The following is a 13423-nucleotide window of genomic DNA, read 5'->3' as shown; positions in this document are numbered from 1 at the left end:
TGATAAAGGAGTTAGCCATGCAAAAGGTAGTAGGGGAAACACCATATGCAAAAGTTCTGAGGTGCAAATAAGTATGATGTGTTGGAGGACACACCAGAAGGAGAACATTGGTAGGAAAGGAACTTGCCATAGTCAAGAATATATAGGTCCATATAAGCTTTAGCCCTTTTCATTCCCAACCCCTTTACTCCAGTTATCCAGTGTTATTAATAATAGTGTAAAACAGTTTCATGCTACTGTTAGGCCCTCCCCTACATCTCTTTCATTTCAATAATTCCTATTTCACAGTTACATTGCAAATGCCAGCCAGGTTGCCATATTATGTTTACATTTGGCTAAAACTCTTTGCTTATCAATTTTATTTTCTCATCTTCTTCTGTCATAAAATTTCTATTTTGATATAATTCTCATTTGGCTAGTGCTCATCCACCACTGTTTTAATAAAATGTACTTGGGGAATGAACTTCTGAATCCTTGCAGTGTCTTCATTTTATCCTTATACATAGCCCTACTGGGTGTAAGTTTCTTAATTACCCCTCAATCATTTGTAGATTGTCTTCTAGTGTTATAGTTAAGAAATTTGATGCTAACATTTCCTCATAAGGAACTTACTGTCTCTGAAAGTTTCTAAAATTTTTTCCTTGCCCTTAAATTAATCCTAAAATTTAGGATTTCCAGTGGAAGTGTGGTGTCTCTTTCTCCATACACACACACACACACACACACACACACACACACACACACACACACACACAAATATTCCTGCTTGTAGTAAGCTCTTGAAATTTGTACTAAAGACTTTAACTCAAGAAAATTTTCTTCTGTTTAGTTAAACCTGTATTTGTTTCTTTTTCTCTTCCTGGAACTCCTGATTTTATGCTAGGGTTTCTAAGTCTTATATTTTCCTCATGATTGCCATTCTGTTTTGTTCTTTTTTGTGAGCGGTAGGTCAAAGATTGACCTATTGCAGCAACTTTTAGCCTTTCTGACTTTCGTTCACATAGTACATTTTAATCATACAAATCTAATCAAAGCAAAAAATTCTTGATGCAGTATATACTCTTACTATGTGTGATGCACTCTATTTTCTGCTCTTGTTTAGTATATTCTAGACTTTATTTAATTTTAAAAAAATACTAGTTGCTATATATACTAAATCAGTGATTCTCAATCAAGGACAGTTTTGCCTCCCAAGAGACATTTGGCATTGTGTGGAGACATTTTTATTGTCATGACTGAGTTGGATACTGCTGGCATCTAATGGGTAGAGGCCGGAGATACAATTACACATCCTACAATGCACAGGACAGCCCCCTCAACAAATGTCAGTAATGCCAAGTTGAAAACTGTACACTAAATTGATTTTTTTACTTCTCAGTGCTTTGTTTCTCAACCCTGGCAGTACAGCCATTAGAATCACATGAGAGGATTGATTTACTAAGTTGAGATTAGCTCATGACTGGTAGTTTTAAAAGTTCCTCAATGTTTAAAAAACAAAGATTTATGGTATAGTAATGAGAAAATATCCAGGCCTAATTGTGTGTGTGTGTGTGTGTGTGTGTGTGTGTGTGTGTGTGTTTAACAAAAGCTGGTTATTAATCTGATATGTAAGCATTATAATATTTATACTTTAATTCAACTTTTTAGTTACTACACTAGTAAAAAGAAAATCTTTGTGTTAGATTATACTGTGTTTTGAATATTTGTTGTTCAGAAGATGAAATTAAACCAGACAATTAGACATTATTTCAGATAAGAATTTTTAGTGTAGTAATTAAGGTTATCACATTTGCTATATTTTAGCCTTATACCACCTATATATTGTATTTTAAGGTGCAGACTAAGCATCATTCCAGGTGGTTTGAATACCAGCAAATTATTAAGATACTGCATTCTGGTGAGCCCATGTTTCTGTGTGGTGGTAGAAATCAGATTATTCTTGTTTAGATCACACAGAAGAGATAATACTTAGCCAAGTCAGTCCAGTTACAAATAGAGGAGTCTAGCAGAGGATCAGAATAAGTTGCAAAGTTGAGCCACCTTGGGTTCCCGGAGTTGGGAGAGGACTGGCCTTCAGTGATAGAAGGGGTTGAATATATTGTATACAGATTTGAAGATGTGTGAAGTTCTTTTCACATCTAAATGTGCTTTCCTCTTATCTGCCAACAGGTACAACTGTAACTGCTTTAAGATTGTTTAAGAATCTACCTGTAAGAAAGCAGTTTTACTCAACTGCTAAAAAATGTAAAGATGAAATAAAAAAGATCCAGGATCTCCTCATAAGCTATGGTATACTTAAACCTGACTTAAGGATTGTTTTTATACATAACAAGGTAAGTATTATTATGTTTCTATAAGATTTTTTGGTATATGATATTATAAAGGCACAATTTTATCAAAATCAGATATGTAAAGTCTTCTTGCAAAAATTTGTCCACAATTTGTTTAGTTTATTATATAAAGAACCTCTTTACTTTCTTATCTGACATCTAGATGAAATCTGATTGAACCTTTCATAATTTCTGAGATCAGGGATTTTGCCAGTAGACATCCAAGAAATATTTGAGTGCTACCTAAATATGCAGATGTATAAGACTTGTTCTTTTCCTTTAAGGAGTTCACAATTTAGTGACATTTTTCACCTTCTATTACAAACTGTTTCTCCTTTGGAAGAGTTTTTTTTGTTTTTTAAAGGAAACTACCTCATTTCTTCCCAGTTTTCAAGTGAGGCTGATTAAGAAATTCTTGTTGCGTGATGAATCTTGATAGAATGAAAGGTATTTTCTGATTATTCTGTTTTTCATAAAATTCCACATGTGCACTTGAATATTTAAGAGAGGAAAGCAGAAGTATGGAAACCCAATGGGGAGTTGAGAGTTAACATTTATTGAGGCCCTACACAATGCTACAACATCATATCCTAGGTACATTAAACTCCTATGATCCACAGCAACAACTGAGTGAAGTAGACATATCAATTTACCATTGTCCTCTGGACTGAACTCAAGAGAGGTTTAATACTTTGCTCTGTGTTGCACAGCTAGTAAATTGTTGAGATGGGATTTGAAACTTAACATGCCTACAGACTGCAGGCTATTTCCACTCTGCTGTCTTGTCTTTTCATTTTAATACCTTTTGTATATATAGTTCTTTTCCAGGTTTCAGAACACTTACTAATAACTTTGTAAGTTAAGCAGCATTATTTCTATTTGTAGGAGGAACTTAAAGCTCAGAGTAATCAAAGAAATTGTTATATACTTTACAGTAATTAGTAGTACTGGGGTCAGAATCCTTTTTCATCCAGCATTCTTTCTATTCTGTGTCTTTTTACTTGTTATTAAGATGATTCTGTCTTAAACCAAACCATGGTGGAATATTTATGATCAAAATCTTTGGTCATTTAAAAAAAAAACAGAAAAGAAAGAAAAACATTAAGATTAGTCAGCCACCTATTCCTGCTACCATAGAACTCAACCACATGATACCTTGAGATCTCTTCCTGCTCTACCATGCTATGATTCCTCAGGATGTTGATAGATGGAGGCTCATCCCGGTAGTATAAATAACCCTATGACCTCTTTATCCAAAGGACATTTAGCAATTAAAAGCTGAATATACCCAAGTTAAGAAAAGATCAAGGACAGAAGAAAGTGATTGGGAAGGGAAAACATATGAAAAAGGTAAAATATGAAGATAGGAACTTCTTTTTTTTAAAGAAAAGCAACAATAAGAAAATAGAATAAAACAAGATTTCTGCCTCATGTAATAGAAATGAGTATTTAAAGTCAAATATATATTTTCTAAGTTTTGGATAAGTTTATATTATTTTCCAACCACTGTACGATCACCAGTACAGGCATTATCTTTTGAGAATGGAAGGTAGTATTTTATAATATGCTGCATTTTATTATTTTTTGAGGACAGCACATCTGAACTTACATTGAATAAACACAAGTCCCTTGATAGCCTTCAGTAATTTCAGATTCAGTTCAAATCCTAAAGAGTATGCTGAGAGTATTTTACCATGAAAATAATGTGAGATTATCAAAAATCTTACAGTAAAATTAAGTATTAGTATTATTACACAAGATCAAGGACTGAATTAGAACAAGCACTCTGTCTTCAAGCTTCCTTCTCTTAGTACAAATTATTGTGCCACTTTTTTCTTTCTTAGTAGTGCTGTTGTGCCTCAAATGCTGAAATATATTGTTAAACCTCCCAGAATGGCAGTGGCACATATCATAAATCTCTTTGAACATTGAGTCCTGCTCTCCTCTTAGCCTTTTTCTTTTAAACATGTTTATCATTATTTATGTGCTTTTCGGAAGAATTTTTTGCCTCTGCTTGAAATTTAAAAATGACTATATTGACATCTTTTCTTGAAATTTTTTTCTGCTTTATAAACAAACAATCATATTGCACATAATATGAGAAGTACTATTGCTATTTTGACATCTTGGATTAGATAGTGTTCCTTCTTTTTATGAAGGTTTAACCTGCCAAGACATTCTTTGAATACTGATAATGTTGATGTTCTTGCCAGTATGGTTATGTTAGAAAGAGGTATTTTTCTTCTTTCATCACCATGTTCCTTGAAAGCGTATTGAATAATGAGACAGCCAAAGGGAAATAATTTACAAGTGGATTCAGTGACTTTATTTAAAGTAGATATTATTTGGAGAAATGTTAGAGCCATTCCTTAAACAAGCACTATAATCTTCAGCTTTAGTTGTAATAACTGAATTCCTGTGAAGTCCTGCTGTGTACATTTTCATTTATAATGTAGTTATTTCCTAGAACTAAAAAATTTTCTCAGTGTGATTATATGAAACCAATTTAGTATTCTAGCTCTTTCATATATGCATGAATAGTTCTGTAGACGACTAGTTTAGAATATAATGTTAAATTGTGATTTCAAATAAGGGGTACTTTCATATTTCATGGTTGTTGGTTTTTGTGAATGTGTTCTTCTGACTAAAATACTATTTATGGTTGTAAAAATTGTTTTGAATTGAATTTTGTTTTGATAATTAGAGGCCCACAGTATTGAAAAGCTGAATTGGATTATCATTGATACGAGAAGGTTTTAACTGTTACAAGAGAATAGTAATTTAAGGAGTGACTTTCCATCTACCTACCCTACCTCCATGTCACATTAGTCTAAAAGCTTATTGGGATCAGTTTATTTTTAAGGTCTGGAAGAATGATGACACAGCTTTGAAGAGTTGAATATCTCTGGCATCAGTCAATCTGGGAAGAGGCAGGACCTTAGCTGGAAACAGAAACCCAGAAAACTGGCCATAGAGATTTGGTAGTGTGTGTAGTGGCTTCCTCTCTTGACATAGTTTTCTGGGTCGCTAGGAGGGTACTCTTTTGTGGTGGTGGCTGAAGATGTAGGAGGAAGGGGGTGACCAAGAATGAGAAAGAAGGGACATGTTTATTAGATTATAAACTGAAGATTAAAAAGTAGTAGTTTATAATATGTATCCCCAACATTCATGATATTCTCTTTGTTCATTGTATTATTATTTTTTTTTCAACTCTTAAGCCTTTTACACAAATATTGTTAAATGTCTCAGTTTTGTTTCAGCTGTACTATATGAGGAATCAAGAAAAAGTCCACAGTTGGGCCAGTATTACCCACATCCCAAGCAAGGTTATGGAGGCAGTATAGTCAACAGGAAATTCCAGTTCAAGACTGTAGTTCAAATGCCCTTTCCTTAAATTCCCTTTCTTTCTTCTAGTTCCAACTTTGAAAGTTTGAGTGGGTTTTGTTTTTTGTTTTGTTTTGTTTTTAATTAATGAAGGTGGAGGTCCATTCAGATATAGTTTTCAGGTTAGCTTGAGGTTGATTATCAGTCTTGATTGGTTGGTTGGGATTTTTTGGTGATGTTGTGTTTTGTTTTGTTTTTTTGCTGCCTGCAAATTAATGATAACTAAATTCTTTAAATGGTTCTGTTTTTTTCTTTATTATATTCTTTTACTTTTCACCTAGTTTCTGTTAACTATTATATAGAAAAGATGAAAGACATACATAAGTCACATTTTATAGTAGTTTTTTTTAAGCTTATTTATTATTTTTATTTTTTATTTATTTTGAGAGAAAGAGAGAGCGCGCGCGCACACACACACACACACACACACACACACACACACATGAGTGGAAAGGGGCAGAGAGAGAAGGAAACAGGGAATCCCAAGCAGACTCCGTGCTGTCAGCACAGAGCCCAACACAGGGCTTGATCTCACGAACCGTTAAGATCAGGACCAGAGCCGAAATCAATAGTCAGATATTCAGTGGAATGAGTCACCCAGGCACCCCTACTGTAGTTTATTTTTTATCTCGATGTTTATCCATACTATCCATATTGAAGGAATCTCTGAATTCTTCCCCTATCCCCAGCAAGACATAGTTATTCTTCGTCTTCTTCTGTAACATTATTTGCATATTTCTATTATGTCATTTTTGCTTTGTTGGCAATGATTTGTGTACTGTCTTTCCTTCTCAGCAGACTCTTGTGGGAGGGAGAACTGCATCTAATTCATATTCCCCTTAATACTCAGTGCATAGCACACAGTAAAATACTAAATGAAATACATGGTGCTAAAATCAAAATCACATAAATTTATAAAACTCCAGTTTTGAACACTCTGGCCTCTTTCAGAACAGGTGTCACTGGAGAATCCAATAGGATGAATCCTCAAAAAAGGATTCATTTTATAAATATGAGGATTCATCCTTTTAGATTCTTCAGTGACCTCTTAGATATTTACAGAGTATATTCTCACTTGTATTCATATATACTGTTCTAGTCTCTTTTCTTGGCATGTAAGTCATTGATATGTCTTCATTAGAACTAGTTAGGAAATACATAAAGATTGCATGGAGGGACAGTGAGAGGGAAACACTTGACAGGGACATAGTCTTTAAGTTATCAATTTAATATATTTTGTTTCTATTAACTTAGTTAAATGGAACTATATGATTATTCCTTTACAAATTCTCTAACCAAATACATCTTACAGTTACTATTTATCCTAATACATTTCTCTACTTCAAAACAGTAGATTTCTCTTCTGATCAGTAATTTCCAGAGAATTCTGCACAAATCTAGCTTTTTGAGCTTAGGCCAGTAAAAGTTGATCACATGATCTCTAAGGTCCTTTTCAACTCTAAACCTCTTTGATTTTTAAGGATGTCTACATAAATCTTAAGCACTTCATTTCTTAAAAAATTGGAGCTTCACATTTCCATCACTTAGAAGTTCTAAGAAGGTGATTTATATATCAAATCACAAAATATAAGCATTTATGCCTCCTAGATTTTTAGGTCTTTACATCTAGAAAAGACCACTGAAAATCTTTTTTGTCCTGTCTTAAACCTTTTAGCAAATAGAGTATTTTTATCCCTATCCCTTCCCATTTTATCTTCACGTGACCATGTGAGTGGATTGCCTAATAACTTAAATGTTTAATGTAGCATAAGATGAGCTAAAGTTCAATTCTCTTAGCTCTTAATGCAATATTTATTCTCCTTTGCTATAGCTTTTCCACAGCTACTAGATACAGAGCTTTGAGTATGTGCTATGGAATAATTATGTGATAGCCTATGGAATAATTACATGATAGGAGTTTACAGAATAAGTGAGGAAGATGTGAAAGTGTATGAACGTTTAAATAGATGAAAAGAATAATGAAAAGTTACTGATTATCAAATGATATTGGTAAATACTATGAAAAGGGAAAGGTTACTTCAGGCTAGAATAGTCAAGGAAGACTTCATGGTGGATGTATTTTGATCTGTATCTTTCTGTGGATGTTTAACAAATGTCTTGGCTGGACTGGAGCTGATGCTGGTGTAGATCAGTGTGTGTGGAGATAGGTCTGACCCCCATGAACAAGAGTTCTTTCTTGCTCTGAATAGATAAAATGTCACTTTACCTGTAACAAAATGTTTAGAGAACTTGCCTAAAGCCTAAGAGCTTCATGAAAATCAACTTAAAACCTCTTTATAGCTGGAATTCAGCTCCATACTAAATGTAGATGGTGAGGCAGGAGAGGGTCAGCAGAATTTCTGAAAAAAACCCTATGAGTAAGTGAAGGTATCTGATCTGGACAGAAAGCAAAACTTCTCCTTAGGTTTTTTTATTGATAGGAGCCAGATGAGAGCCCAGAGCAGTGAGGTGTAGATGTCCATTGGTAGTTACCAACAGGGAATCTTTAAGACCATCTCTCTCTCCTCCATGCTTTTATCTGTATGTGTCAGATGGTATTTCCAGAACTCTCAATCCTGGCAAGACCTCTCTAGTCTTTCCCTTAAGAGTCAAAGTCTTGCAACTGTGAAGTGCTTTGGGACTGCCAGCCCTAATCTCATCATGTTTCTATTCCCTTTTATGTCAATCAACTCAAGAAGGCTGAGTCTCTCAACTCATTCTTTATCACCCTGGACTCTTTTTCTCATCCAAATCATTTGTCTCTTACACATCCCCATGTCCTGAAATGTCCCATTTCATGATTAGTCACAAGTAAAATCCTCTGTGTCCTTAGCCTTTTCTTGCTCTGGAATCTGACTTTCCCTGAGAACACTATATCCTCTGCAGCCCTTTCAAATGGTGACTGATTTCTCTCATCTGTTTCTCACTTCCTTGTTCCTCATTGCAACTTCCAGACCATTCCTTTTTCTCTCCAACCCAAAATCTCATTCAGATTTTAATTTCATGTCTTTAGATCCCTAGATCACTATCACTCTGTGATTTCAGTATCCTCATAGTCCTTTCTAGCTTCTCAAATTTTTTACCTTTTCTCCAGTGATTGTTCTTTCCACCCTACTGTAGCTATTAAATCAGTGGCTATACCATAGACTTTGTTATTGCCAAAAACCACTTCCTCCATAATTTCATTGTTAAGTATTTCACTCTCTGACCATGACCTCCTGTGTCCCCAGCTTATTCCATCCAGCAACCTTCAGACTCTACTGGATCCATTGATCCTACCATCTTTTAATTGTTTTTTATCCATTTTTTCCTCATTTCTCTGCTTAAATTATAAGGTCCATAATTACCATGCTGTCCTTGGGTACTCCCTTAGTTTCTTGCTTCTCTCTCACTGAACTGTGCTTGTTTGACTAACCAAATCCTGGTGAAAGCCATCTTTTTGTCCTCTTGGTGCCTGAACCAAGCTGAATGTTGTAGAAGAAAATACACACCCATCATGACTTTAAATTCATGATCACTAATTTTAGTGCTGCCTGGCAGTCATACTGTGTTTCTCTAGTGCATTTTTCTCTCCTGATCTCCTACATCAGTGCTTTAAACAGACTGTAATGTGTATGTAGATCACCTGGGATTTCAGGATGCAGATTCTGATTTAGTAAGTTAGAAAGGGCCTGAGATTGTACATTCTCAACAAGCCTCCAAATGATGTGGTTGCTGCTGTCCATGAACTACACATTGATTGGCAAGGTCCCAAATGGCCATTTCATCTATCCTGTCCTCAGACAGCCAACACCTTCTTTTCCATCTTCACTGTCATCTGACCTTACATCCTATTTTAGTGAGAAAATTGAGGCAATCAGGAAAGGACTTCCACAAATCTATCCACCTATCTGCAGCTGTGTCCATACATCAGCCTTCCTTTCCATCACTATAGATGTACTCCCCACGTTCCTAGGAAAAGCTGACTTGGGCACCTCTTCTAGAAATAGTTGTCTTTATTCATTTTCTCCAGTTACTGTCCTCCCATTCTCTCTTGAACCTATTTTCTCTCAGTTTTTCTCTACCACTCTCCCAAAACTGCTCTTGTCAGGGACCATTTACCTCCACATTGCTAAATCCAGTAGTCACTTCTCAGTCCTTATCTTAGTTAGCATTTGCCACAGTTGATCTTCCCATCCTTGAAACACTTTTTAACTTGGCTTCTAAGTCTGCACAACTTGTTTTTTTCCTATCTCTCTTTCTACATCAGTCCTCTAGTTGCATTTCATATCCTAACTTCTAAACTTTTAGTGTCCTACAATTTACTCTCTTGTATATATGTGTATGTGTATATATACACATTTTCATAGTGTTCTTATTCAAATGACTTTACATATCATTTATCCATTGATGACTCCTAAATTTTTATTTCCATTCTATAACTCTCCCCTGAACTCCAAACTCCGATTACCACCCAGAAATCCTCTGTGTATTTGGTAATGATAATTTGACACATTTAACTTGTCAAAAACTGAGCTTTGTATCTCCTCTTCTGGAACTTTTTCCACAGCCTTTCCCATCAATATATGAGAATTCTGTATTTCTAGGTGGCAAACCAAATGCCTTAAGATTATCCTTGACTATTGATTCTCTTTCACTTTGATTGAAGAGTAAATTCTGTAGGCCTACCTTCAAAATATATGTAAAACCTAACCAGATTTCACTATGTCAGTGACTACCACTGTGGTTCAAGCCACCATCATCTCTCACCTGGGTTTTTTTAATAGTATCCTAATTGGATCTCTCCACTTCCTTCTTTGCTGTTTTAAGTCTGTTTACTGCCCAATAACTAGAGTGATTCTGTAAAAATGTAAGTCAGATCATGCAACTCCTCTTTAATGAGTTTCCATATCAGAGTAAAATCAAAGCCTTTGTAAATGGCCTATCAATTTTACATCTAGGTCAGTAAACTTTGTTTAAAAAAAAGAATTATATAGTAAATATTTTGGGGTTTGGGGGCTATACAGTCTCTTACAACTCTTCAGCTTTGCCTTTGTAGCATGAAAGCAGCCACAGACTGGAAAACTTCAAAAGGAAAATTTAAAGGCAATCAACCCCTTGGCCTGTAGTTTGCTTCCCTTTTGTAGATGATCTGATTCACCATTTCATCTGATGTCATTTATTTCTTTCCTCTTACTCACTTTGTTTCAGTTGAACTAGCCTCCTTGTTGTTCCTTGAACTTGTTAGTCATACTTCCAATTCAGGACCTTTGTGTTTGTAGTTCCTTTGCCTAGAACATTTTTGTATACATTTGGCTCAATCTCATCTTTTAAAACTTCTCAGGCTTTCTTTAGCCACCCTAAAATTGCAGTCATTTCCCCTGTCCCACACACATTTTCCTGCTCTATTTTTCTTCTTAAAACTCATAACCATCTAATATGCTATATATTGTACTTATCTTGATTTATTCTTTCTCTTCTCTAGAATATAATTTCCATGAGAGGAAAGGTGTTTTACTACTGTCTCACTGCTGTACTCCTAGAGCCTACAGTAGTATTTCATGTAGGTGCTCAAAAAAAATAGGTGGTAAATGAATGTAATCAAGGGTTCAGAGCATGGAGGACAGGAGTGCTCCATCACATGAGTGGCACTAGTGCATACTAAATTGTGAATGTAGGTAGTTAAGCACTTATGATACAGGCTGATGAGGTCACTAAAGATTAAAGACAGCAACTGGAACAGAGAGGTAGCAAAATAGCAAGTATCGGCTCTTAGACCTGAAACACTTCCTTTTCCTTCTGGGGAACTCATAGAAAGTCTGAGAAAAGGGAGGGCTGACTTTGGTCTCTAGGCGATGTGGATATTATTGAAGTAGACACAACCTGTAGTGAAGTAGACACAACTTGTAATTTCATCTAGGCCCCCCCCCCCCGCCCCAGGTGGGTGAGTCTATATTATAGAATTTGCTAATATGGATAAATGGATCAAGTCATTCTAGGTAGAGAAATAGTGTGAAGATAAAAGGTATAGGTAGGTAAGTACAGAGCACATTTAGAGGCAGTTAAATCAGTTTAGGTGAGTCAGGTATTTTATATAGAGAAGTAGAGGAAGATAGATAAGTGAAAGATAATTTGAGGCTAGATTATAAAAGAATATAAAAAGAATATAAAAGAATGCTAGGCTGAGTCTTTTTTGTTTCTTTTTAATAGAAAATTGGGAATAGGGAAATGATCAAGGTGTTAACTCTGACATTAGTTTGGCAGTAGTGTGCAGGAAAGAATTGTAGGAGGCTTTGAGCAGTAAGTGTTACAGCTTTAAGCTGTAACAAAAGTCCAGGCACCTTGGGCCTGAATAAGGATAAATACATTGACAAAGAAAGCAAAGGGTGTCTGTGATAGCAATTATAAGGAAGAATCAATGAGACTGGTTGACTGCATGTGGAAAATGAACACAAAAGATCTGAGGGTATCTGATTTATTTAACTTACATGCCTAGGAAAATGATAATGCTACATCCCTTTTATATCCCTGGATGGGTGTATCTGACTTTCACTTTTAATATGTAGTTACCTTCATGTATTACTCTGACATAATTTTGATTTCACTTTAAAAAGAATCTAATACTGGGGCGCCTGGGTGGCTCAGTTGGTTGAGCGTCCGACTTTGGCTCAGGTCATGACCTCGCGGTCTGCGGTCTGTGAGTTCGAGCCCCACATCAGGCTCTGTGCAGACAGCTCAGAGCCCGGAGCCTGCTTCGGATCCTGTTTCTCCCTCTCTCTCCACCCTTCCCCAACTCATGCTCTGTCTCAGAAATAAATAAACATTAAAAAAATTAAAAAAAAAAAAGAATCTAATACAAACAAAAAATGAGGTTTTGAAGTGAAGTTATTGTTACCTCATCAATAAAGGTTTTGGTAACTAGTCAATTAAGAAAGGAAAGTTAATCATCTCCAAGTTGGATGTTCGTTGTTAGCTTTAAACCTTACTGCTTTTTTTTTTTTTTTTTTAAGTGTTTTTTTATTTTTGAGACAGAGACAGAGCATGAGCAGGGGAGGGGCAGAGAGAGAGTGAGACATAGAATCTGAAGCAGGCTCCAGGCTTTGAGCTGTCAGCACAGAGCCCGATGCGGGGCTCGAGCTCACAAACCGCGAGATCATGACCTGAGTCAAAGTCAGACGCTCAACCGACTGAGCCACCCAGGTGCCCCAAAACTTACTGCTTGTTTTTAAAAAGAGGCACAAGGGGCACCTGGGTGCTCAGTTGGTTAAGCCTCCAACTCTTGATTTTGGCTCAGATCATGACCTCACGGTTGTGAGATCAAGCCCCGTGTTGCACTGTGTTATGGGCATGGGCATGGATCCTGCTTAAGATATTTTCTCTCTCTCTCTCTCTCTCTCTCTCTCTCTCTCTCTCTCTCTCTCTGTCTCTCTCTCTGTCTCTCCCTCTCCCCCCTACCTGTCCCACCCCTATGCGGGCATACAATTTCTGTCTCCCTCCCTCTCTCAAAAGGCATAAAATTAGAAAATAAGGTTATCTATCACCAGGACATTTGCCTGAATAAAACAGGATGCTTGGGAAGAGAAGTACCATCAGGGAAACACCAGGAGCCAGCTGATGGGAGTATTAGAAGCTCAGAATCTCTGGATTTGGTGTTTATCTCTTTCTTTCTAAGCATTATTTTGTCAAGAACACTTAACATGAGAGCTACCTCTTAATCTTTTTAGTATACA

At 36.0% G+C, this 13423-nt stretch overlaps 1 protein-coding gene across 9 annotated transcripts in view; it reads left to right on the top strand.

The window, feature by feature from the left end:
• PMS1 (PMS1 homolog 1, mismatch repair system component) overlaps positions 1-13423 on the top strand; it is a 98572-nt gene that overhangs the window by 35800 nt on the left and 49349 nt on the right. For all 9 annotated transcript variants that reach the window (XM_060622362.3, XM_060622360.3, XM_060622361.3 and 6 more), the window contains one exon: positions 2170-2333. In XM_060622362.3, coding sequence (XP_060478345.1) covers positions 2170-2333 — 164 coding nt within the window. The remainder of the gene's footprint in view (positions 1-2169; positions 2334-13423) is intronic.

The sequence above is a fragment of the Panthera onca genome, chromosome C1, assembly GCF_046562875.1.
Source record: "Panthera onca isolate mPanOnc1 chromosome C1, mPanOnc1 haplotype 2, whole genome shotgun sequence".
Lineage (NCBI taxonomy): Eukaryota > Metazoa > Chordata > Mammalia > Carnivora > Felidae > Panthera > Panthera onca.
Note: the sequence above shows the minus strand (reverse complement) of the source record. Positions and strands in the feature narration are given on the sequence as shown.